The sequence below is a fragment of the Larus michahellis genome, chromosome Z, assembly GCF_964199755.1.
Source record: "Larus michahellis chromosome Z, bLarMic1.1, whole genome shotgun sequence".
NCBI classification, from domain to species: Eukaryota; Metazoa; Chordata; class Aves; order Charadriiformes; family Laridae; genus Larus; species Larus michahellis.
Window position 1 is genome coordinate 25,226,948 of NC_133930.1, and position 27,164 is coordinate 25,254,111.

At 42.8% G+C, this 27,164-nt stretch overlaps 2 protein-coding genes across 6 annotated transcripts in view; both read right to left on the bottom strand.

Annotated features, from left to right (window-relative positions):
- CMYA5 (cardiomyopathy associated 5) overlaps window positions 1–20,361 on the bottom strand; it is a 52,241-nt gene extending 31,880 nt beyond the window's left edge. Inside the window, exons 1-2 of the mRNA XM_074569851.1 lie at window positions 20,097–20,361; window positions 834–12,939 (exon numbers count right to left, since the gene is read on the bottom strand). Of these exons, the coding sequence (XP_074425952.1) occupies window positions 834–12,939; window positions 20,097–20,248 (12,258 nt within the window). The 5' untranslated portion in view covers window positions 20,249–20,361. The remainder of the gene's footprint in view (window positions 1–833; window positions 12,940–20,096) is intronic.
- Window positions 20,362–25,292: 4,931 nt separating this feature from the next.
- Window positions 25,293–27,164, bottom strand: part of TENT2 (terminal nucleotidyltransferase 2) — a 48,875-nt gene continuing 47,003 nt past the window's right edge. For all 5 annotated transcript variants that reach the window (XM_074569409.1, XM_074569412.1, XM_074569411.1 and 2 more), the window contains exon 15: window positions 25,293–25,522. In XM_074569409.1, the coding sequence (XP_074425510.1) occupies window positions 25,410–25,522 (113 nt within the window). In that variant the 3' untranslated portion in view covers window positions 25,293–25,409. The remainder of the gene's footprint in view (window positions 25,523–27,164) is intronic.

Consider the following 27,164-nt stretch of genomic DNA (forward strand, 5'->3'; position numbering starts at 1 on the left):
CCTCACCTTTCAGATACAGGGGTGAGATTAAATAGCTGGTAACCAAGAAAGGAACACCTGTATACTTGTACATGAACAAATCTGATATGGAAAAGTGAGAGATTACATGCAACTTAATGAAGAAGAACTTCCACAGAAACGGAAGCGCTTTCGCTAGTGTTGATAGCAAAGGACTAGGCTAAAGAAATGGAGGGAATGTCTACCTGTCCTTTAGAGTGTTACAGCTTAGAGATAGTGTGAAGAAGTAGGACTTGCTAAAGACTTACTTGTGCTACAGCTGAAACACTATTGGCACAGACAAACATGAACTGAACAGAAAATGAGGACGCCATTTCAACAAAACGGTGTAAACTGTAACTCGCCTAACATGTCCGAGCAACCAACACATGTAACTAGGACAGGGAACAGTTTATGATGATACTGGTTCCCACATATGGAGGTTTCTGTACCTTGTCAAGAGAAAAAAGCTGCTCTTACTAAAATTTTCTTTTTATAGAAACAACACTCTTCCTGTTTCTCCCCCTACATATACAAACCAGAACAAACTTACACAGGTGAGAAGGCCAAAAGATAGAAAGTCTGGTAACAGATACATATAAACAAGGTCATTCAAACTTCTGAACAAATGAAAATATCAGCTTAGCAACCTAAGACTCTGGAGAATACCTTAATAAGATAGCCTCCCTTCAAGATCTCTAACAGGTGTTTAGGAATAGTTTTTATTTTATAGTTTCTGTGATTTAGCCTCTGGACTGCTCTCTGAAGTCTCTCCCTTGACAACACAGCAGAAATTAGCCTCAGTATCTCCTTCCCTTACCCAAATTAATTCTTACCTTCATCTTAGCTGCAGCATCATCTAGTGTTGTGACTTCATGGTCTTTATGTTCTCCAAAAAGCTTGTCAATAGCAGATATTGGGCATTTGCAGTGGTAACAGTATGTGTCTGTCTGTGCTTTCTTCAGTTCTCTTTGTGGGCTCTCAACTTGAGGAATGTTTGCTGCTGATTTTTCAGGATACATCACCACAAAGCCTGAATCTTCAAGCTCAACGGGTGTCCTTTGCTCTGGCTCATTAACAAATTCATAACTATCACCAGCATGCTCAAAAGAGTCCCTGTCTTCAAATAACAGCTCCTCGTGTGTTAACTGAGATGATATTTCATCTTGCAAAAGTTCTTCTTGTGTAATCACATCATAGTCCATTGACTCAGCGAGATCTTCATAAACATCAGGATGCTGCTGCTCTCCTTGCAAGTGTGGTTTCTCCACTTGCTGAACGGTAGGGACACAGGAAAGATTTTCCCGAGTATAATGATCATCTTCACTGTCTTCAACAGGAGTCCTCACATATGGGACATATTTTTCCATTTGAGGAACTGCTGTTATGTCATGCTGTTCTTCCTGCTTATTACCAGCTTGTTGATATGCAGCTCCCTGATAATCCACTGGTTGACTATACACTTGATGACTTGATTGCTCTGGCAGCTCCTCAGTTGTTTCTACAGGTACATTTTCTTCTTCTCTTTGTTCAGCGATATCAGCTCTTGCACCTGAAAGAATTACTTTGCTTCCAAAAGGAATGGCATGCATTGGTTTACAAATTGTTGCTTGAATGTCACTGTCAACCTGGACTTTCTCTCTCTCCACAACACCCCTTTCTGTCAGAACCTCAGTTCTGACACATTGAACATCACCAGACCTCTGCTTGCGTTTGTCCTCTGAACTCTGAACTGAAATTCCTCCACTAAAGGACTCATCCTCTGGTACCTGATCCTTTTGAGGCCCTGAGGCCTTACTTGGAATTTCATCTTTAAGAATGTATTTTTCAAAATATATTCCTGTTCCATCATCTGTGTCTGAATTTCTACTAGGGAAAGACGCATTAGAATTACCACTTTCCTCATCAGAGGGAGTCTCATCCTTTGTCTTTTCTCCTATTGCTTCTGCATAGAGGTCCTTGTATAAAAATGACAGAGCAGGTGGCTCCTCTAGAAGTTCTGGGTTAACTGCTGCAACAGTGGTAGGGAACAACAGAGATCGTTCTAGCACCCCTTCTTCTGAATCAAAGAGTGGGGTCCCTGGTGACTTCCGTTCATCTTCTACATTTGTAACCTTTTTACTGCTAATATCGATTGATTTCTGCAAAGGTAAAGGGTTTGGAGCATCTCCATAGGACTGCATTTTGCTTTCTCCTTTCACAGTACCATAAAAGACTTCATCCAGGTCCTCAAGTAAGGAAAACTCCTCTTCCAAAGTATCTACCTCAGTGCTTTCTTTAAAAGACGTGGCTTCTTCCACAGGTTCATTGGGATCTTCTGCCACAGGAAATAATGAACTTGTTCTTTCAAAATGTGGCTTAATTGGGGATTTATCATCAATCAATGTATATTTTTCAAAATAATCCATATCGGCCATACCATTATTAGGATCTGCGTTATTATTGTCTTCTGGCAACATAGGATTTTCTTGTTGTGTTTCTCCAGTTTCCTCAACACCATCATTTTTGACCAATTCTTTTAGTTTATGGCTTGCAGGCTTTCCTAACATTGAACTTTCTGAAATTTCTGTGGTTGTTCCAGAAGCTAGGGCTCTATGGCCATCGTCAGCTAATTTTCTTTTAAATGAAGGACTTGTTTCCAAGTATTCTAGTTTATCTGGCATGTGTTCACTTTCTTCTTGATCAACAGAAGAAATATGTGTAGGAGCATGAATATTGAGTATTTCGTAACCTTCTGAAATTATATTAAATAGATCTTTTTGTTCAGTAGTTTCTGGAGCATGCTGTCTGTTTTCTACAGTGCTCACATGTTCCATTTCTTCCTCTTCTCCTCTCAGGTAATGTTCAGGCACTTCAGACACTTCCTTTGCCTCCATGTGTTGCATTTCTTCCATTTTTGTAGAGTCTCCAATGCTAGTTTCACGGTCTGGAACTTTGTCTAGATCTTGATTATCTCCTACCAGAGATGGCAAATCATAATTTTGCATTCTGTGACTAATGTCTGAGGACATTCTGTGGGAAATTTCACTTGACACTGGATCAGAAACTCTTAACATATGTCCTTTATTCTTTGTAGCACCATGAACTCTAAGTTCGATGGAACTTCCAGCTGGGGATTGTTTTGATCCAAAATCAGAAGATTCAGGTGGAGAAGGATGGATTCCTTGCCTGTCCACTTCTGCAGCGCTTATTGGACTAATTGAGCGAGCTTTCACCTCTTCTACCAGCCAGCTAGCTAGCCCAAAAGATGGAATATCTGGATTTTGCTTTTCATCAGAACTAGAGATAACAGATTTCATCTCTGCTGAAGAAAGGCTGCCAGGTTCATCAGAATACTGCTGAGTTTTGTCTGTCACAGTTTCATAAACAAGATCTGATGAAACAGCTCCCAGATGCTCTAAGGATGTCTGCTTTTGGTCTGCCAAACATCGTTGCATTTCATGTCTATCCTCTCCTTCAACATAAATGCCTGAAACTACATTAGATTGCTTTCCAAGCATGCCTACTACGTCAGATAAAGACGATGGAATATTCTGTTTCTTTTCATCGTCACTGAAAGCCACTGGCACTGACTTTTCAGGTAATGTATGAAAAGGTACAAATGAACCTGATGACGCTGCTTGCTGGCCTGCCACAGCAGTCACCTTTGATTCTGTGGTCACCAGCTTTGGCGCTGTCAGCACACCAGGTTGCATTTCTTGTTTATCCTGCTCAGTAGCGAATTTAGGGGGACTTCTCAGCTGCTCTGATGACAAATATTTTGTGTCCAACAAACGATCCTGAGATTCTTGCTTGTTTTGGTCTTGTGCGTGCTTTAGAGACGTACTCTCCAACTGCACTGTCTTCAAGCTTGCTGTTTTAGGTGAATAGAGATGAAGTTTTTGCAATTCTTTTCCATCATGTGGTGGAATTACATGTTTACTCTCTGATTGTGCAGAATGGGAAATAAGTGGCCGTATGCTTTGCTTTTCTTGCTCAGCAAGGGACCATGTGGGAACCAAATACTCAGAAGCTGGTTTTTCATAAGGTGGAATTTCTTGCTGACATGTTTCATCAGCTGAATAAAATGGAACTGAAGGCTCAGACTCCAGTTTTGAAGGTACAGTTAAATAACCTTGACTTTCTCGTGTTTCTGCTCTATCTGTAGAATATGATAAATTTAATTGTTCAGATTCTAATTGCGTAGCTGTGTGGAAGTAATGTGGAGTCTGCTCTCTCTCAGTTTCAGGTAAAATTACATGTTCAGCCTCTGACTGTGCAGCCACAGGCAAATGTAGAATATTTTTTGTATTCTCTGCTTCGTTTCTTGCAAAGAAGAAACCTGACTCAGGCTGGGCAGTTTCTGACTGCTCTGTTTTACAGCGTGTGTGAGATAAACCTAAGTGCTTGGGGGACAGGCCTCCAGTTACAGGTGAAGACTTAGGTCTTCCTTCTAGTTTTGTTTCAGAGACAGAATGTGAAACACCCAAAGGCACAGAGACTGTTTGTTCAGTAAGAGATGAATACAGTTGAATTTTTTGGCTCTCTGCTTCCTCAGTGGGAAAGGATAAATCCCGTTGTTCAGTTTCCAGATGAGCAGTTAGAGATGAAGTAGCCCCAGGGTCTCGTTTCTCTGACTGTCGTGCTCTCCATGGGGCCATTTCATGCTTTTCTGCTTTGTCAGTAGGACTTAATAAATTTGATTGTTCAAAGTCCGGTTGTGCAGTTCCCTGCTCCTCAGTCGTGCCAAAGGTATATGATAGAGAAGGTGTTTCTGGTTGCTTTGTTTCCACAACAGAGGACTGCAAATTAATGCACTGAAGTTCAGGTTGGACTCCATCCCTCTGCTCTGTTTCTGTCTCTGAATGCTCCACCTGGGCAGTCTGTGGTTGCTCTGCTTTGCCATAGGAGTACAATAAATCTGGTGGTTTCATTCCATGAATCTCTGCCTTGACAAAAGAATATGACATATCTGGACGTTTTGATTTCAGTTGTTCCTGTTGCAACTGCTCTGCTTTTCCTGTGGAATATGAAAAACCAGAAGGCACAAACCCTGCTTGTGCAGCTTCCTGTTTTTCTGTTTTGCTAAGCAAACGTGATAAACCTGGTTGCACTAAATCTAACTGTGAAGCTGGTTTCTGCTTTTCTTCACCAAGGGAGTGCAAAAAGCCAGGCTGGGCCATTCGCATTTCCTCTAGTTTACCAAAGGACTCCAAAAGCTCTGGCTGTTGCACTCCTTCTAAGGCAGGTTGTGAGTGCTCTGGTTTTCCATAGGATAAATCCATTTCTTCCACCTCTGGGTGTTCAATTGCATGGTGGTCTTGTTGACCAATAGAATATGATAAATCTGGATAGTTTGATTTCTGCTGTGTGTCTTCCTCTTCTATTTCTCTAACAGGATAAGATAGCTGCGGATGTCGCAACTCTGGCAATACCATTTCTTGTTCTCTTTTGCCAGATGAATACAACGAACCTGTATGTTCCAGTTCACCTTGCACTATTTGCATTTCATCTGCTTTACCAAGGGCATATTTTAAGTCTTGTTGCCCTAAGTCCATTTGTGTTGCTTCTTCTGACAGTGTTTTGCAAATGGAATATGATAAACTGGGAAGTTCCCGCTCTGGATGTGCCATTCCTTGTTGCTCCATTTTCCCAATGGGATGGGGTGTTACAGGCTGCTCTGATTTCCATTGTGTAGCTGGTAGCTGCTCTGCTTTGTCACTGGAATATGACAAATCTGGATGCCCAGCCTCTGCTTGTGCTGTTCCTTGCTGTTCTGTTTTGCCAGTGAAATGCAGTACGTCCTGATGCTCTGCTTCCGCTTGAACAGTCTGTGGTTGCTCTGTCTCCCCAGGGCAAGGTGATAAATCTGGTTGCCCTAACGCAAGTTGTGTGATTTCTTGTCGCTGTGTTTTATCAGTGAAATATGATAAAACTGAATGCTCCAGCTCTTGTTTTGTCATTTCGTGTTGGTCTTTTCTGCCAGAGGAATACAAGAAGTCTGGGAATTCCCATTCCAGTGGAGCCCTATTTGATTGCTCTGCTGTGCCACGAGGACTTGACAATGTTGGCTGTTCCAATTTCAGTTGGACTGTTTCCTCTGGGTGTGACGTGTAGCTTCCCCTCTCCTGTTTGACCTCCATTTGTGCACTTTGTTTTTCTTCACCAAGAGAAGAGGAGAAATCAGAGTGCGGTACTTTGCCCATGGCATCCGAGACGTCTGGATGTTCAGACTCCAGTGGGGCAGCCCATGATGGCTTTGTTTTGACAAAAGAATGCAACAAATCATGTTCTTTCAACTCTGGCTGTGTTGTTTTATGAGGTTCTGCTGTGCCAACAGAGAATGACAGATCTGCATATTCTGATCTTGCTTGGGAATATTGCAGTTCTTCTGTTTTCCCCATAGAGCACTGCAGCTCAGGGTGCTCTGCCTGCATTCCTGCACCTTCCTGTTGCTCTTCTTTGCTGAGAGATGATGAAAAATCACCTGGCTTTTCCTGCTCTGGTTGAGTCTTTTCTTGTCGCTGTACTGTGCCAGTGGAATGCAATAAATCTGGATACTCCAAATCCACTTCAGCCATTTGAGGTTGCTGTTTTTCACCAATTGGACATGATAAATCCATTAATTCTGCCTCTGATTGTACGATTTCATGGTGTTCTAATCTGCCAGCAGATAAATCTGAACAGTTTGATTTTGCATGTGCAGTTTCTTGTTCTGCCTCACTAACAGAGTAAGATAACTGTGAATGTCCCAGTTCTGGCTGTGCTTTCTCTTCTTGTGCGGCTTTTTTGAAGGAGTATAGGAAGCCTGGATGCTCCTCTTCAGCAGTTTGTGCTCGTTTTGTTTTGCCAGGCCAAGATGATAGATCTTGTTTTCCTAACACCAGTTGTGTAGCTTCTTGTGTCTGTATTTTATCAATGGAATATGATAAATCAGGATGCTTTGGCTCTGTTCTTGTCATTTCTCTTTGCTCCGCTTTTCTGCTATGAAATGATGCATCTGGAGATCCTAGTTTCTCTTTTGCAGCTTGGGGATGCTCTGCTCTGCTGACAGACTGTCCCTCACCAGGGCGTCCCGAGGCTGTGTGCTCCATCCCTCGCTGCTCCACTTTGTCGGCAGGGGATTCCACGTTTGTGTGGCCCAGCTCTGGCTGGGCAGGCGGGAGTTGCTCTGTTTTGTCATGAACCTCCAACCCCGGCTGGGTCGTTTCTTGCACTGTGTCAAGGGAACGTGCTAGACCAGGGTGTTCAGATTTCAGCTGTGCAGTCTGCAGTCCTCCTGCTTTGGAAGTGGAATAAGGCAAGGCAGGATGTCCCTGCTCTGGTTCTGCCGTTTCTTCTTCTTCTGATGTACCCACAGAATGGGCCAGATGTGGAATTTCCACTTCTGGATGAACCGTTTCCTGTTCTGCTTTTCCAAAGGGGTAAGTTAAACCTGTTTGTTCTGATTCTTGTTGTACTTGTTGTCGCACCTCTGTGATGTCCAGAGGATATATCACATCAGCATGGCCTGCCTCTGGTGGGGCCATTTTATCATCCCGCCTGTCAATGGAAAATGATAAATCTGATTCTTCCAAGTCCCTCTGGGCATGTTTTAATTGCTCTGTTTTAGCAGGAGAATGTAATAACTTTTCTTGTTCTAACTGCTGTTTTGTGGTTTTCTGCTGCTTTTCTCTGCCAACAGAAATTTTTCTGTGTTTCTGATCCAACAATACTACTTTTTGGTTTGTCCCATCAGTGCAATGTGGCAAATCAGGATGCTTCATTTCCCATGGTGCAATTTCCGGTTCATTTGCTTTGTGAAGGGAATATGTCAAATTTGGATGTTTTGACTCTATTTGTGCAGTTGGTGGAGAAGCTCTTTTTCTGGCCATTTTAGGCAATTCTTGATATTTAGACTCAAAGTCTTGAGGTGCTTGTTCTTTGGCTTTACCAAAGGCAAATGATAAATCTGGATATTTGGAATCCAATTGTGAAGTTCCTTCCTGGTTTTTTTGGCTATCAGAACATGTCAAGTTTGAGTATTTAGATTCCGCTTCCATACTTTCATCTTGTGCTGCTGCACCCAGGGCTTCTGGTGAATCCAAATGTTCTGATTTTCCTTCTGTTTCTTCCATGGAGTATGAGAGTTCTGGATGTCCTGACTCCTGCTCTACAGTGTTGCCTAGTTTTGCTTCACCACTGTCACATGAAAAATCTGGATGTCCCATTACCAGTGGTGCAGTTTCTTGTTCCTTCAAACGAAATGGTAAGGTTGGATGTTTCAACTTTTTTGGTTGTTCAGCTTCATGAATGGAATATGACAAATCTGGATATTCTGAACTCACTTCCATTTCCAGTGGAGCTTCTTTTCCACTGGAAGATGGCAAAAATGTTTGCCCTAGCTCTGGATGTACAGTTTCTTGTTGCTCTGTTTTGCCAGTAAAACTTGAAAGAAATGGTTGCTCTGATTTGTATTGAGTCATTTCTTCCTGCATTTCTGTACTTACATAGAATGGCGGTTCTGGATATGCTGTCTCTGTTTGCATTTCTTCTTGCATTTTTTCACTGACAGAATATGACACAGATGGATGCACCAACTCTGGTTGAGCTGTTCCTTGCTGTGCCAAATTAATTTGATCTATGACTTGAGGCTCTTCTTTCCCCAGGGTTTCTGACAAATCTGAATACTCCATTTCCATTAGCATAGCTTTTTGTTGGGCTGTTTCCTGCTCTTCCAGCTCTCTTTCTACTATATCTTGTTGTTCCATTCTGCCGAAGGAATATGATATATTTGGCTGGGCCACACTGAGTGGTGGTGTTTCCTGTTGCTGACCACCAGCAGTGGAACAGGATGGAAGTGACTGCTCCTGCTCCACTTGTGCCATTTCCCAGGGCTTTGCTCTGTCGATTGAATGTGATGACCCCAAAGATCCTGATTCCACTCCTTCTGGCATTACTTCTCCAGTGATAAATGAGAAATCTCTATTTTCTGCAGCTAGTTGTACATTTTCATGTTGCTCTTCACTAATGAAACCTGATGACTCTGGACCTTCTAAATCTCTTTGTACAGCTTCTTGTGCTGTTTCTCCCTGGGAATATGGTAAATCTGGTTGTTCAAACTTTGGTTGCAATATTTCTTGTTGTTCTGTTCTGCCCCTGGAACATGATGTCTCTGGCCGTTCTGCCCTCGGCTGTGAGGCTTTGTGTTGCTGTTCTTTTCCAGTAGAATATGACAAAACTGGATGCTCTGACTGCAGTTGAGTAGTTTCGCCTTGCACTCCCTTGGCATGGGAATACAGCTTACCTCCAGGCTGTGAACCCTCCTGTATAGGCTGTGGCTGTTCTCCTTTGTTAACAAAATATGACATAAGGGAATTGTCCAAATCTGCTTGTGCCAATTCTTGCTGATTTTCTTTATTCATGCGATATGGTACACCTGAATGTGCTGTTTCCAGAGACCCAGTTTGCTGTGTCTCTGATCTTCTGGTGGAATCAAATGTATCTGGATGTACCAACTGGAGTTCCTTAGTGTTTTCTTTCTCTACTTCTTCCGTCAAACATGATAAATTTGAAGGTATCTCTGCAAGCTGTGCTGTTTCTTCTTGCTCTGCTTCTTCAGGGAAGTAAGACTCTGTCTGTTCAAAAGGAACAGATTTTTGTTTTTCTGTTTCTTTCCTGGAAAATAAAAACTCCTGATGTTCTAGCTGTGCACACTCTGATTCTACTGTTTCTTCTCTGGAATACAAGAAATCTGGGTGCTCCATCTGCAGTTGTTCACTTTCTGATTCTCCAATTTCTTTGCTGGAATATGAGAAATCTGGATGCTCTGTCTCCTGCGTTGCACTTTCTGATTCCTCCATTTCTTCCCTGGAAAAAGAAAAGTCTGGCTGCTCTGTCTCCAGCTGTGCACTCTCTGATTCTACTGTTTCTCCTCTGGAATAGGAGAAATCTGGGTGCTCCATCTTCAGTTGTTCACTTTCTGATTCTCCAATTTCTTTGCTGCAATATGAGAAATCTGGATGTTTCATCTCCAGCTGTGCACTTTCTGATTCTTCTGTTTCTTCCTTGGAAAAAAATTCTGGATGCTCTTTCTCCAGTTGTGTACTCTCTGATTTCTCTGCTTCTTCCATGGAATATGAGAAATCTGGCTGCTCTGTCTCCAGTTGAACACTCTCCAATTCCTCCATTTCTTCCTTGAAATGTGAGAAACCTAGATGCTCTGCCTCCAGCGTTGCACTTTCTGATTCCTCCATTTCTTCCCTAGAAAAAGAAAAATCTGGCTGCTCTGTCTCCAGCTGTGCACTCTCTGGTTCTACTGTTTCTCCTCTGGAATATGAAAAATCTGGGTGCTCCATCTTCAGTTGTACACTTTCTGATTCTCCAATTTCTTTGCTGGAATATGAGAAATCTGGATGTTCTGTCACCAGCTGTGCGCTCTCTGATTCCTCCATTTCTTCCCTAGAAAAAGAAAAGTCTGGATGCTCCATCTCCAGCTGTGCACTCTCTGATTCCTCCATTTCTTCCCTAGAAAAAGAAAAGTCTGGATGCTCCATCTCCAGCTGTGCACTCTCTGATTCTTCTGTTTCTTCCATGGAATACAAGAAATCTGTCTCCGTCTCCAGTTGGGCACTCTCCAATTCCTCTCTTTCTTTTGTGGAAAAAAACAATTCTGGATATTCTGTCTCCAGTTTTTCACTCTCCAATTCTTCTGTTTCTACCCTGGAATATGAGAAACCTGGATGCTTTGTCTCCAATTGTGTACCCTCCAATTTCTCCACTTCTTCCCTGGCATATGAGAAATCTGGATGTTCTGTCTCCAGTTGTGCACTGTCTGGTTCCTCCATTTCTCCCCTGGAAAAAGAAAAGTCTGGACGTTCCATCTCCAGCTGTGCACTTTCTGGTTCCTCCATTTCTTCCTTGGAAAAAGAAAGGTCTGGATGCTCCATCTCCATCTGTGCACCCTCCAATTCCTCTGTTTCTTCCTTGGAAAATGAGAAGTCTGGATGCTCTGTCTCCGTCTGTGTTCTCTCTGATTCCCCAATTTCTTTACTGGAATATGAGAAATCTGGATGCTCCGTCTCCATTTGTGCACTCTCTGCTTGCTTGGTTTTTTCAACAGAAAAGTCAGGGTGATCCAAATCTACTGCTTTATTCATAGCTGAAGTTTTCTGAGTTACCTCTGTTTCTGTGCTAATAGGATATGAAATGCCAAAATACTTAGAATCTATCTTTTCAGGAATGGGTGAATTTAGCTGAATTCCTTGCTCCTCTGTTTCCTGAAGGGAGGAGGAAAAGTGGTGTTCAGACTTTGTTTTCTTCTCTGAGTGAACATTTTGGGTTTCTGGTGGTGGGGTCTTTTGACCCTCTGTTTTTTTAGCAGAATACAATAGATCTGAAGGCTCATTTTCTGACAGTGCACTCGTTGATGAGTGACACTCAGTCTCTTGCTTCTCTGTTTCATCTACAGAATGTGGTAGAAGCACATGTTCAGACTCAGGTTGTGCAGTTTCTGATGACCAAGGGATAATATCCTCCTGTCTTGTTTCAGACAGTGTGGAGTATTTGGGTTTAGCTGATGGAGCACTAGGTAAGTAAGACTCAACTGCTGACTTCTGTGCTTCTCTCTCAGGATGTTCTGACATGGATGCCGTAGGCAAAATAGGTTGGGTACCTTCGCTATCTAATTCACTAACAAAATCTCCTGATATAGATTGTGGTGCAGAGCTGGGCTGAATTTCCTGCTCCTTCGGTTTGTCCAGATGATCTGATGCTGTCAGCAGGGATTGGTCTGGTTTCTTGTTTGCATTTTCAGCTGAGGGAAGCAACACTTGTTTCTCTGATTCATCATCAGACTCTGATGAAACGGAGACTGTTTGCTCTGTTACTGATGTTTTGGCTGCAGGTGAATAACTTTGCTGCTTCCTGGCTTCTTCAGGAGGGCAGGACTTCAGTGAATGTCCTGATACCTGATTTGGAGTCCCCGAAAGAGACTGTCTGTCTTTTCTTTCTTCATGTTGAAGAGTTGTTTCTGTACCAAAGCTTGAAAATCTGCTTGGTTTATCTTTCATTTTAATGGGTTTAACATTTTCAGATAAAACATCACCTTTATTAGTAAGCTGTTTTTCAAGAGGTGTTGTTGGTGAAGAATAGCTTTGATTTGCTCGTGCTGTGGATTGTTGTCTTTGCTCCCTTCTTCTCTCCGATGGTGTTTCAAGATTTCTACTTCTTGCTCTCTGGAAAGTTTTTGAACGTGCTGCTTCTGAAAGTGAACGGAACTTCTGCAATCTGTCTTTTACTGATGTTTCAAGTAACTGTTCAGAATCTCCTGAAACTGAGCTGCTTCTCTGTATTCTGCTTTTCTCCAATGTTTCAGGGGCTGGTTCAGTCCCTCCAAAAATTGAGTTGAACAGCTGGATTCTAGCTTGTACTGGTCCTCCAAGGATCGGCCCTACTTTTCTCAGTCTGTTTTCTCTAAATATTGATCTTATTGGAGCACGTTTTACTGGCTCTTCTGTGACGTTTTCTAGATCTTCTTTGTCGTCCAGCATTTCCTCATCTGTGTCTTGCGCTTCGACCTGTTCAACATTCAACACGGAGGCCTGCACATCTCCTAAAATGGTTCTTTGTTCTTGCCTCTGCATTCCAGAAGAGTCACGTTTTTTATTGCCCTGGCCTCCCTTCAGACTTGTAGCCATCGGCACCCTATTTGAAGCTTTGCGCTTCCTCTTCCGAATAATCTTACCTTCATCCATAATAAAGATGACTTTTCCTGGAGGAGAACCTACCGGTGAACTTTCCATACTGTAAAGATCAGAAGTTGTACTTGTTTCTGAGGCCCAGGGAGTAGAACACCTGCTCGAGCTGGTTTCCCAGGTTATCCCACTGTCTTCGCTTTGAACGGTTACCATAGAAAAGGAAGGGTTATTCATGATGTATTGCAGCTTGGGTTTCACATCTTCACTTTGGATAAGATCTTTTAAACTAAAAACAAGAAGAACAAAAGAAAAATATCTGTAAAAACACACAACAAATGAAATTATTGCAATTAAATCTAAATTTTTTCATTAAAGCAAAAATAGTTTCCAGAGTTTTAAAAATACTGCATGTGCATAAATTTTGAAACACAAGCATAAGCAAAGTCATATTTTATCTGACAAATGTATTTTAGATAAATTTTTGTAAAGCTGCATGTTGCAAGTTTAGTTCAATGAAGGGGAGGTGTTTAAATGCTCTTGACAATGAAGGAAAAACAGTATTTGATCTGACCTTGTTTTGCCAGTGTGAGATTGAGCTGATTCTGGGGTGATTCTCCAGTGCATGGTTATCTCACAGTATAATTTAAACCTTGCATTAAACACTTATAAGATACTGTCAGTGCTTTAATAGCACCCGCACTTGTTTTGCCCAAGTGTAAATGATTACAAAATGCTCAAAGGAGTAGGGAATCTATCCGCTAGTTTGTTACTGTACTTTCATATGCTTCATCCTCTAAGCACTCTACATATTTAAAAAAGTAATTTGGAACACATTCAAAATAAAAATATACTGAGCCCTCACCAAACAAAATAACAATGTTTTATAAAGCTGATTTTAAACCTTATGATATGTAATCAGTACACTATCATATGCTACAATCAAATCTCTCTCAGATTAAAAAAAAACGTTAAAAAATCTTAGGAATAAGAGTGTAAAGAATAGCAAGGGCAACTAAAAGACATATGTTACTTTTTTAAAAAAGTATTTTTAAGGCTGCAATAGTTAGTCCAAAAAAACCATAGAAGCCGTAATCAAAACACTCAACCCCAATATTTGTTGAGTAGACAGTACTTCATTTAGGGAAGTCATGTTAGTAGCTGATGGAAAGAAAGGCAGAGTATCTGCTGGCAAAGGCAGAGGCTTCAGTAGAGCAGGAGAAGTGGTGAAGTCTCTGTACCTCCCATGGAAGGATGCAAACCTATGGCCACACAAGGTCTTACTTCCACTGAACAGAGGGAAGGGTCACTTTCCAGGTGATTAGGATAAAGCACTTCTTCAGCAAGAGTGAAGAAAGATGGCTCCTGACCATGGGATCGGAGAAGCAGAACCCATCTGACCCACTGCCACAGGCTGCGGCTCAGCACCACCCGGGTGCTAGAGATGCCTGCAGGCTGCAGGGGCAGGGGGACACCCCTGAGGAGCAGTCGGCATTGCTCTGGAGGGTGCCAAGCACCTGGCAGAAGGCAGAGGTCTTTGAAGGAGGAGACACGGAAATCCTGAGGACAGCCATAATCACGCCATCAAGAAAACTCTCCAAACCGTAAAGTTTTGGTAAAGGGCACTCAGCAAAACTGCTCAGTTCCTATCAGAAAGAAAAAGGTAATCCTGATTCTAGCAGTGCTGGCCTTCCCTTTACATGAATTTTCTCTCCAGAGCACAGAACAAGAAGGCCTGTGCGGGGCTGGGCCATGCTGAGGTCTATGCAGACCGATGCACAGACCATCTCAGCCCTGATGTCCTTGGTGCTAACTGAAAACTGAAGTCACCCTGTGGGACAACAGCCTGACCAGGCAGTGGTGGGACAACATGGTATCAAAGTCCCATTATAGGGCTTAAAGCCAGTTGTGGTGACTGAGCTGGCCTGGAGACCAGGACTAGCCGGACAGCTTGAACTAAAGCCCACAATTCAAAGCGAGACAGTGCAATACTAAATAATGACATCTTAGCCAAAGAAAACCCAATAAAACTGGCCATCAAACAGATACAAAACGCAGGATGTACAGCTGACTATCTGCCCTGGTGTAGTGCCCTCTAGCAAGGCGAGCTCCGTAAGGTTGGAGGAAGAGGCAAAACAAATAAATCTATGCCAACTTTGCTGCTACCTTTTCCTTTGTCAGTTTCATGGCTTAGCATTAGGTTGACTTGGGTATGGTAAAGTAAAATAAAATAAAATAAAATAAATCAATAGCAATAATACTAAGGAAGCTTTCAGGTCTTATTTCAGTCCAAAATAACAGATGACTAATTTTTTTTAGGTTTTTCAACTTCTAAATCACCCTCATATATTTTTAAACCTAATTTTTCTGCCCTACCTGCTGTTATTAAATAAAACCCTGCGCAAAACAGGGCAGAACTCCCACACCTCCCCAGATGCCGGAGCAGTCGTGTTCAGACACACTGGGTGAGGTCTGTCTGCCTGTGCTACCCTGCCACCGTCACAGAGAAGTATAGCAAGCCCATCAGCTCTCTAAAATCCTCCAGAGCCTCCCTTCATCCACCTCACATCTGACCTTGTCACTCCTGGCATCAGCAAAACTTGTTGCTGTTTGCTGCCTAACACCTCACAAGCTGAAAACAGACCAGATGAAATGACCGAGATGTCAAGCTGTGGCAATGGCTTGTGCTGAGGAGACATCTCAGCCCCTGAGGGCTCCTACTTGAACCCTGCAGGGGCTCAGGGCAGGGGAGATGGAAATTGTTACTGGCCAGCTTGCCTTCCCAGTTGAAGGAAATATTTTATTTTTCTGTGCTCGTGTTTTTGTTCTGTGCATTCCTGTAGTTTCTGCCTTTACCATGCTGCCCCTTTCCCCTGCAGCAATCGGTATGCTCAGCGAGGTCTCTGCCTGTTGCTCTGCGCTTCCCAGGGCTAAAGCTCATCTGTCTCCTTCTTCAGGGTGAAAGCATTAGAAGCTACAGAAAGCCACTATTTCAAATCCAGGCTTTCAATTGCTAACCTACTGCTAACTTCCTTCAGTGTCAATGATGCCCCTTTTGGCAACACAGTGGCTCATGCATCTGTCCAAATTCAAACGAATAACTATGTAAAAGCAGCAAGACTGCTGCTTGCACTGATACAAAGCTGATTTTTATTAAGTGTAGCTGGGAGCTGGGAGCTGGGCTAGCCTCAGACATTTTTTTCCATCCTCAACACTTGCGAACGCCCAGGAAGTGACGCAACTCCACGTGGTGCTGCTGGTCCCTTTTCCACACATCAGGTCATGGTGTGGCCTGGTGGCGATGCCAGTCACAGCTTCACACGCTGCTTGAGACACCACAGCACCCCCGAGGTCTGCCTTGCTCCTGCATTCTGGATTCTCCACCATAGAGGTCGTGGAGGGAGCCCGGGTATCCAACAAACCCTTTGGTCTGGGTGGGAGACCTCCTTTACACAGTGATTTAAACACTTTGTTGAGACCTAACAGGGAACTTCTCAAAGTCTGTGTGTTATTTTAGATCCAAACAGTAATCTAGACCTCTGTCAAAGACTCGGTTAATGTCATCTAGAAGGCTGGAGAGAAACCAGACACGGAGCGAGGTGTATTTCCCAGCTGCAGCTGCCGGCGGGGGCCGGGGTGCGGGATGGGTTCACCAGCCGCACCAACGCCTCTGCCTCCACACTTCACCCCGTTCAGCTGCTCTTGGTGCCAGTAGCCCAAGCCTCTGCCCCACCACAGAGGATGATGGAAAGCCCCAGCTTCCCACCGCCCTCACCTCCCCCTGCAGCCAGCGGCAGACAAACGGCCCTGACACCACCTTCTGCCCTGGCCCCAGGCAGGCACTGCCCCATCTAGGAAACTAAGACCATGCATCATTTTCCCCTGTCTGTCTTTCTTGCTTTGGAGAGAGCATGGCAATCTTTTCCTTGGGAAGACAAATCCCCAGTGCCCCCATTTCCACCTTCCCATTTGCCATCGTTCCACTCCTTTGCGCTCCTAGACACTGCATCTTCCCCCATGGGCGAGAAGCCCCCTGCTCCTCTTTGCTTCCCCTTTCATCCTTTTCACCACTCATCCTAAGCTAGACTTAGCTCTGGAGCTTCCACACCTCTGATCCTCTTGTGGAAGGCCTGCTTCATTTAAAAAAAACAAACAAACAAACCAAAACTAAAAACATTTCCCAAACTCCAGGACTTTCTCCCCTTTTACAGCTCTTAGCTTGTCACTAAATGAATAGATAACATCAGTCCCATACCCATTCCAGGCAAACCAGCTACCTGGAAACACACGTAAATTGGCTGCAGAGCCATTTTTAGGTAAGTCCTGCACACAGAGACATCCAGACACCCGCCCACTGCAAAAGGAAATAATCTGGGAACGGTCCAAGAGACAGGACCGTGTCAGAGCTGCCCGCCCATCGCGCAGTTGTTAGAGACTCAGACAGTCCAGTGGGTATGTCAAACAGTCAACCAGTAAACTACCTTATAGTTAGGCTTTAATCTCACCCTTATCAATACAAAAATTTAAACCTATTAACTTCATACCCATGTTTGTCTTAAAACACACAATCTACGCTTTCAAAATATTTTCCCTGTTTAGATGATTAATCCTACATGGAGCTAGAAACAAAAGACATCTGCCGTGATCTGTCTTTCTCAGACAGTAAAATGCCCAAAGACAAGAAAATAGTGTATAAACCTTCTGAAGATGAGCAGGTTATTTATGCTGACAAGGATATGATGTCTTATCCCACCTTTATAATAGGTTCTGATGCCATGTGTTAGTCTCACTACTTGCATAAACACCTGTTTTAGGAAAGCAAATTATTTAAAGATTACATCAAAAAGGGCAATAAAGATGTAAACCCCAAGCTTCTCTGCTTTTTGGCGTGCATGCATCATCATTTTGGGGCAAGCCATAAGCTCTTTTGGGGTTTTATTCCCTGCGGCTGCTGCACAGGGACTGCTGTGGGAGCGGAGCGGGTCGGCAGGGGCTCGGGGGTCAGTGTCCTGGGGGAACACCAGGGCTCCTCTGCCTCTGTCACATGAGCACTCGCTGACCTTAGGCCAGACATCTCGCTGCGTAACTCTCCTATAAAACAGGAATGAGGATATTTAGCATGCTGGAAAGGTGGAAAGAGGAGCCAACGGGGAATTTCCTTCTGACTGCCATGTCGCACAACCAGGTGCTGTTGAACTGTGTGCAGAGGAGGAAGACAAAGGCAGCAGAGAGCTTGGGGTTGTTAAAAATAAATCCATGACGGCAGGGTCCAGGACAGGCTGTCTTCAGCCAAGTTCGCATATTGGTTACATCTCATCTAAGCTACATTTTCAAAGCATAAAAAAAAATAATAGTAAATTCAAAAAAATCGGTTCTGCCACAGGGGCTTGAAAACCTGTTTGTCAACAAATAATTAGTTGACAGTCTGAATAAGTCTGTCTCAGGGGCTCAGCCCAGCTGCTCTTGCTTAGCCGGCACCTCCCAGGAGCTGTGTCCTGGCACTCCGCACAGGAGAAGGCCGTAAGCTCAACAACCACGCTGACATTTGCAACTACAAAAATTTAAGCAGTTAGAGAATCAGTTTTATTTAACTTTACTAAGCTATTGCTGAGTGCTTGGTACAGTTGCCATATCTGTGCCAACCCCCAAATTTAACCTCTCCTGCGGCCTAATTAAACTAATCAAATGGATTTAAATATACTCAGTTACCACTGAGCACAGCTGTTAGAAACCTCTCTGTTAGACCCTGACCTCTCTTACACGTAAGGTGGTTAAACGTAGAGGCGAACTCTACAATTCTTAATGTAACGGAGAGCTAAAGGGAATGGTTGCTGTGATTTAATTAAGCAGAGAGAGGCAGTGCCTGAGTTTGCCTTGCGGAGGCTGCCAGCCAGCATCCGGACCCAGCTGCGGCGAGCTGCTAATGGGCACCCATGGAGAAGCCGTCCTCCCAGCCCCGGCAGTGAATAACTGCAAGGCTCCACAGACTTCCCTCCCTTTAAGGGCAAAGTTAGCCATTCCCGCTTACGTTTTTGCAATTTGAGTTTTATTATTAGCCACTTAACTGCAGAATGCACTAAAAAATACCCAGTCAGCTGTGTTTTAGCTGTCCGCAGTGAGTAGCTCCACGCCACCGACCTCAGCTGGTTTTCTCGTAGGGTTGCACCCATGTGCAAGCCGTGTCTACCAGCACGTAAGCCCTCTCTCTGCCTGTACAGGACTGAAGAGTCAACACCTTCCTCCGGAGAAAAGCTGCATTGCACACCAGGGGCTGTCCCCCCACTTTTTTGGAAAACCAGCTCTCCATTCCCCCTGGCAAGGGGCTCTTCCTGCAGTCCTGGGCTACGTTTCCCTGTTTGACTTTCATTCCTGCCTCCCCACCTCTCTTCTGCCATCTTTTTTCTCCCAGTGACCACCAGGAATGTCAGAAAGCGCGTTGAGCCACGATACACCCAGTGCGGTCTGTAAACGCAGGACGGCCCCACAGCACTGCGGTTTTAGGAACTGCATGACCCAATTTTCTTAAGAAGCTGGTTTCTGGAAATACCTTAAACTTCTTCCTATAGTATCCCCCTAAAACAGATAGGCTTTACTCAAGACAAGGGAGAAATCTCGCGACCCAATACGTGCTGGGTGGACTCTCGGGTCTCTTTTGGAAAGGGCCAGCGCTGGCAGTGCTGGGGTAGCCCGTCTGTCTGGGTCAGGTTGCAGCCACCTCCGCATCCTGCGCAGGACCAGGGCCGGGTGCTGGGCACCGGCACACTCTCCTGATCCTTGTTTTCCTGGCGGTAGGAGCGCAGTGTTAGGACAACAAACTTCCTGTGCAAGAGTTATTAAGGGAAAAAACAAAATAAAAAGAAAAATAATAATCACAGTGACAAAACATTCCCCATTGCACCCCAAAAATCAGCCACGCAAATCGTGACGGGCAGTGGCGAGCACGTACAACAAGTTTTCCCTTTTTGGGGGGAAGAAGACACTGAAGAGGGAGGGAGAAGCGGGAAGGGAGAAAGGGCCGCACAAAGGAGCACGTTTCTAGGCGCCGTTATAATCTTTGACCATTTTTCTCCCTGACAAGCAAATCTGCAGCGCATTTCAGATCGATATGTGACAAGGAGTCTGCCAGAGAGGGAGGAGCGGAGGGAGATGCCACTTGAGCTGGCACGGCAGAGGATCTTTAAATAGAAAAGCTTCCAGGGAACTCAGGGCAGGCGCTTATTGCACAAAACTTAATTACAGCCAAACCCACCCAAAACACCCCCCGTTAGCAGACACCCCCGGCCCCACACACACACTCTTTATCTGCAGCAAATGGGGAAGGGAAGGGAAGGGGGAAAGGCACTAAAAACAGCAACGGGCCCCGATCCCGGCACCCCCCTGGGGCTTGTGCTTTGGGATGAAGCTGCCAACTGCCCCCGAGGCTGCGGGTCCCTGGGGAGGCCGTACCTGTTAGTCAGCTCCTCTGCTTCCTCCGGGTCCACAGCCTCCTCCTCTTCTTCCTCTTCCTCCTCCTCCTCTTCTTCCTCTTCTTCTTCATCCTCTACGAAGGAGGAGGTCTCAGAGGCCCTGTCGCACTGGGCGCCGCGGTACCCCTCCATGCCCTTCCCAGCTCAGGCCCACGCCGGTGATTTTTACCCCCGACCCTGTCCTCCCCAGGGTTGCCTGAAGCAACTGTCATCCCCAGCAGCTCTCGCTTCTCCTGACTCAGGGCAGTCTTTAAATAGAAGGCAACGAAGCTACAGCGCCGAGTGCCTGCTGGTCCCACCCTGGGTCCTAGCACCAACCGGGTGCCAGGACGCCCCATGGCCATCTGTCCCCTTCGCCGTCCCGCCACTGCCCGGGAGGCTTTTGTGTGGCGGGGAGAAGGGGCTGGGGCCTCAGCAGACCTTCCCAAGACACCTCCTGAGAATTGGGGGTGGACGGCACAGGCAAAGGGGAACTTTTCTTGTCGTCCCTTCCCCCTCCCCACCCCCACTCCCACCCCACCCCCCGCCAAAAAAAAGTGCATTTCACAAGTTAAGCAAATTCCGCCCTTGAGCGCACTCAGAGCCCCTCAAATGTGAGCTGGAGAGGTCCAACACAATTAATAGTGGATGAGCCTTGGACACACGCCTTTAATAATCCACACCGTACCATGTATCAGATGCACTGTAGTTTTTAACACTGCACAGGCAATATATTTGAACCGCCAAATGTGTCACTGTGTTAAATCACAGGACATTTAAAATTTCCTCTTTGAGTGGACATGAACCAATTTTCATTTAAAGCAAAGACAAACTACTTTACCATGTAAGGTTTATGTTATGCCATGTCTATCCTTTATTATTCTGCATTTTTTTACAAAATGCAGTGCTTTTCACAGACAAAATGGAAATAATTCCAACCTGTGCTACCCAATGACTGTATTTAAAACTATCTTTCCGAAAAGGGGGACAAACACCTATCTGATTCTAAATAAAGAACTTCTAAGTCATTTCAGGTATAAAACATCATATATACAGTAAAAGCCTAATCCTCCTTTTTTCTTATTCCCCCTCCCCCCCTTCTTTTTCTCTAATTTTTTCTTCAAATAAATAACTGGTTAGAAATCAATCAGCAAACTCATCCTTGTGTTTTAAGTACAGAAATACCCAAGCAGGTATTTCTGAGTACAAACTCTCTCTGCAATGCTAAATGAAAGCTCTACTGACAAACTCACCTGAAGTGAAATATTTCCTGAACAGTACATACAGGTAAAACCTGTGTGCTCTCTTGACCTATCTACTGAGGTACACAATTTATAAGGTCAGAACATAATTTCTCAAAGAAGCATACCTGAAACAAATACTAACCTAAACTCCCGATTTTACCATGAGCACAGAGACAGTGTACGCAGCAGAATGAAATTTAAGGTAGAGGACTTCACATTCTTTACACTTGGAAGAGCATTACAATCTTCTAGAAATGCTTATATATGAAGGACACATATATTGCATGAGCTTTGATTCAGTCTTCAGCACAGTAAGAAGGTAAGCACCCTTATAGCAGAATGCCTTCAAATTATTTCCAGACCCAGTGCTCTCCTTTCTGTACTTCTCACAACTTAATTCGACCTGTAAGTTGACCAAAATAGCGTATTCTTCCATGCTCTTCCTACAAGCATCATACTCTGTAAAATCAATGAGGGTAAGACTTCCATCAAAACACACAAGGATTAGAGAAAACAAGACAAACCTAACAAAAATAAACACTACAAAAGACACGTGAGATAACTCAGAGCAAGTAGAGTCCATTGAATCAAGAGCAACATTCTCTGGTGGACTTAAATTTAACACCAAATACACTGTGAATCAAGTAAAGCATTGGTTCCAAATAAGCGTTTGGGATGGTGTTGACAAGCGCTAACTTCACGTTATCTACAAATCTTCTTACATCCTTTTATCATGGCTGCCCATTTCTCCCAAATAACCATGCCACCCTTCAATTTGAGCCTTAAAGTTGGTTTATATTGAATTCTTTGAAAGGGATTTATTAAAAATAACTTTTCATACTGTCAGAGCTTAAGGTACAGACAGTACACTTGCACAATCACATTTTAGAAGTCAGAGCAAGAGAACTAGAAGAGAAACTTCAGGTTTCACAGTATACAGCCTATACCAGTTCTGGCACTACTGTTATGAATGGGAAGCTCTCCCTAACGTTTGGTTCTCCCATGCAACACACTGCTAGAAGACTAAAGAGAGTTCCTAAAATCCTAGACAAGATACTAGCAGTTCCTGATATTAAATAAGGTGAGACACGACAGGCAAACCCAATGCCAAAATGAGTAGTCAAAACTAGTCCTAAAATAACAAACAGAGCTGAACTAAAGCATGTTTATTTCACAGCAGTAAGAAGCCTCAGAGAAGCTTGCATCTTGCATGCACACTGAAACCTTGGTCAGCTGTGAAAACCACTTTTTACCAAAGGTCTTGCAGAAAAACTATTCCTGCTAGACCGTATGCCAAGGGATAGGTGTCTGAAGGTTTTAATTTTGAAGTTGAGGAGAGGGGAAAACTTCACGCTAACATTAAGATTTATGATAGCCATTAGTGGATTTCTGGCTCTGGATACCTGCCCAGAGTAGATGAAACTCCAGGTCATTAAACCGCTGAACAACCCCAGACTACACAGAACTGAATCGAAAGTTAGTTAAAGTTCAGCTCCTACTTGCTCTTCCCAAACCATTCATTTTGTGGTATTTTATCTGAAGTTTTCTGATGAAAGTTGCAGCCCACCATTTAACAAATACCATGATGTTCGCTCAGCATCGTTCCGATTGTCCGGCACTTCCATGGAAGATGGTGCTGCTCTTGTTTGCCTTGAAAGGAGAATAATATAACATGGTATCTGGTGAAATTTGTTTTCCAAACCTCGCAGATTATTTTTCAGTCTGTGAGAGCGCTGCCACTTCCCATGCTCTTGCGAGATTACCCACTAGCTTCTTTCACTATGAGCTAAAACCAAGCTACACCACGTTGCACCTTGCTTAGCCAACGCAGTAAACTACTGGGGAGTTGCCCATTGTTAGAGAGGATGTGACAAACAGGCTTGTCCCCAAACAGTCAGGGAAAACTACCACCTAGACTTTAAATTTCTGATTATAGATGTAGCTTATCAGAAGTACATAAGCTTGAGGGAAAAAAAAAAAAAAAAAAAAAAGGAAAAATATTCTTTTGAAAGGAACAGGCCATTATGGTTACAGATCTTTGCTTGTATTAAAAAGACCACTGAGTTGCTGGGTCTATGTTTACGGAGTTGCATGGAGGTACCACAATTTTTTTAATTGAAGCAGCCTCATACCTAAGGCAGTAATTTAAGGTGTGAGATATGTTGACACCTTAGGTGATGCAGGGCAAACTCTTAAGAGCTAGACATGCATGAAGTTTTGTGCCTCACATCCAGCTCATTTGAAATACATTTTTGCCAAGTTTGAATACACATGTCCCTTCCTAGTTATCCCACGGTGGGAAAGTTATACATTTTGCAGACAGATAGCCAGCACCTTTAAAAACAAAAACAAAACCAAACCAAACAAACACAGGAAAAAGAGAAGCCTTCTTCTCTCCCCAGAACCTATCTGGGGCTACTAAGGCATCTTTGGATCCAGACAGCATCCTGGATGCTGTCAACATGTAAGCAACAGCAAAAGTTGTGCTTTCATTTTACATAAAGCAGGTCAAAGTGAATATTTTACTGGGACCAAGTCTACCACCTTTTTATAAAGAGGATGGGCAGTGAGGGGGAACGTACGCATGGAGGGAGAACATTTTAGTATATTGCTGTAGTTGGATTAAAACTGCAAGACTTAAAATTGCAGAAGGATGCTGTTTTAAGAAGCAAGCCAAACTCTTACATAGACTAGATCATGATGAAGTGTGCAGGTAAGTAACCTCGCAGCAGGCAAACAGTTTACAGTTTCTAGAGCTTCTAAACTGTAAAACTTAAAATGAATTAGAAGTTTGCCCCAGAAGAGATAATGCTTGTTATTTTACACAGTTATAAGGGCTTTCACAATCTCGTTAGAAACAGCAGTAGTTTAAACTGTTACCTGTACACAGATGCAGGGCAGCATAGCCATATAGAAGTTTATGATTTGCAACAGGGGCCTTACCTTTACGGGGCATTTCCTTTTCTGCTTAATTCTATGGAATATTTCAAATATGCAGTACAAAGTAACATAAACTGGAAAAATAAGCTTTATCTTGCATATATAAACTTTATTCCACTGAACACCATACGAAATATTAAACTTAAAAATGAGAATATTAATTTGACATCAATGTTAAGTACAGTTTTAACAATGAATTGGTCTTCAATAACAAATATAGGAGAGGCACAAATTGTGCTACAGCAGGTCTAAAAGAGGGTTCACAACTTTGTATTGGAAAAGCTGGAATTTTCAAGGTTTATTGAAATTTATTTAATTTACAGTAGCTGACCAATTTACAAATATTTACACATAATCAAAACAGAAGTCCAGCTTATCATTGTAGCAGTGGTTGGGTTGTGGGGTGTTTGGGGTTTTTCTTTTTTTCATTTTCTTCACACCTCCCCCCTTTTTCTCCCCCCAAAGCAGGTATCACTACTGCTTCAAATATGTAAAAGGAAGCTGCCTACTCCCTATGAATATGAAGCATTTATTTATATTGATTTGTCCTTTTTTATTTCATCATCTTTGTAGTAAAACTGTTCCTTGAAAATTCCAGTTTAGATTACAGTTCTTGATATCTAGAACACTACCAACAATAATCTAGCTTAATTTTCATAAATTGTTGCTTGTTGTTCCATGGAAAAGGGAAATAAAACTGGAAAGTGCCCAGTTGAGCAAAAGTGCTTACTGCAATTAAGGAGATGTAAAGCACTGGCTGTATGTTCATCAAGAAGTGGGTACTGTGAGCAATGCTTTAAGGATATAGACAAACATGCACAATGTTTAGCTCTGAATGTCTTTATTTGATGGTTAAATGTGTCTGAAATAATGATTACACAGATTTTGGAAACAACAAGTCAGTATATCCCCATACTTTCCTTAAAATGGATTTATTCTTGTCGTTTCAGATTCTTCTAACACAAGTGTTTTCAGAAAACATCTTTGAATGAACAGCTGTATTAACAAATATCAATAATAAAATACACAATCTTTATTATAAACATTTCATTAACAAAAGTTTACAGAGAAAAACAGATCATTAAAAAACCTGTGGTAACTGCCTCTTGATTTTGATACTGTTCTTTATTTCAGCAGGATCCAATAAGAAGGAAGTGAAGGAAGCTGGTTATCTTTTCTGTATTGTTGGTCTTAAAGGTAATATACAGTTCAGGTCTTTCTTGTCTTGTAATATCTGCCAAGACTGGGGGAAAAAGTACAATTTATTTTTTTTGTCAGTAATACTTGTATATCGTTGTCAGCAGTAAGCCTCACAGACCCACAAAGATAAGGTTGACTATTTTTTCCCCTTCTTGAAAAGAGAGGCATTTGGCTTTGTTTTGTTTTTTTTTAAGGGAAGAAAAAATTCAAAAACTACACAAAATGCAACGAAATATTGAGGAAGGTACAGCCTTTCAAGAAGAGAGTGATTTGTGGAAACTGAGATGTTAACATTATTTAAGCACTACATTGATATTCTGACTGCAAAATAATTGGCTTCAATTCACACATGTCAAGAGTTCCTTATATACGTTGTTACGCTCTGACATTCCCAGAACTTAACTGTGTCTTTAAAATAGGTTATTTCCATTTTCTTCTGTATTCTAGTGTGAAGTCCAGGACACATCTGTCAGGCCATGAACCTGCAAGTAACTGCAGTGACCCTCCTATTTTTACATGCAACACATTTAAACCACAATGTGTAATTAAAACCACAGGAAGAATAATCTCTCAAAAGGCTATGAGATAAACAGATTCCTTAGGCTTCTTAAAAAAAAAAGTGCAAGATATTAATAAATACTTGCAGTTTTAAGCAACTGTCATTCCTTATGGTTCCAAGTAAAGAGGAAATTTCTTTAGGGCCATAACACTCTAGTATATAGGCTTCCAGATGGCTAGGATCAAACAGCTGCTTTTACATTTTTCAGAAAACCACATAGGTTTGAAACCAATGTTTTAATTGAAAACTCTGAAAAGAGAAGTTCACCCTGATTTCACACAACAGTGACAGAGCCCGGACTACTTTGTAAACTGCTGCATTAGCAGATTCACAAAATCAAATATTTTACGTGAAAGTATGTGAACAGTTCAGTATTTTGTATGCTAACACGGTTAAATGGAAGGAAACTAACATTTCTGACAGAATTATAAAGCAAAAAAGTTATCCTTTTCTGCCTAAGGCAACACCTTATAGCATTTGCTTTATTACAAGTATCTGGGATTGATTTCCTTCTTGCTGGAGAAGCTCTCAAGATATTTAGGGACTTGATTAACTGGAGTAAACAGGAGCCTCCAATGACAGCATAACAGGGGAGTCTAACTGGTTAAAGCTGGAAGCCAGTTCTGCGCGCTAATGTCTAGTGATAACTACATTATGAATAGTCAGAGATCTCACAAAACGAGAATTGGGGCAATGCAATGCCTGTGATAGGAGACAAATGTAAAAGAGAGCTGGTACCAAGGCCTAAATCTTGCTTGCTTCAAAGTGCCCTTGCCTTCTCCACTGACTGCAACCATGAAAGCTCCAGTTTGAACTTCTCATGTTCTAAAATTATGAGTGTGGTCTCCCTAAAGCAAAGTACCAGTGTAATTCAGTTGTCAAAAACCAGTAGAAAACCACTGGTGGTGATATTTACGAAAAGAAAAGGGATAGGAAGTATAAAACATTGTTTATTACTAGTCAAATTAATGTAAGAAGAAATAATGAATGAAGATAAAGTTGTAATTCTAAAGCTATTAGCTATCACTAGAACTTTACGCACACAAGAAAATCTAAGACAAAGGGTTTACTATTTCAAGTATCCATTTAAACTTAAGCGTTATGCTAAATGGCAGACATTAATTAC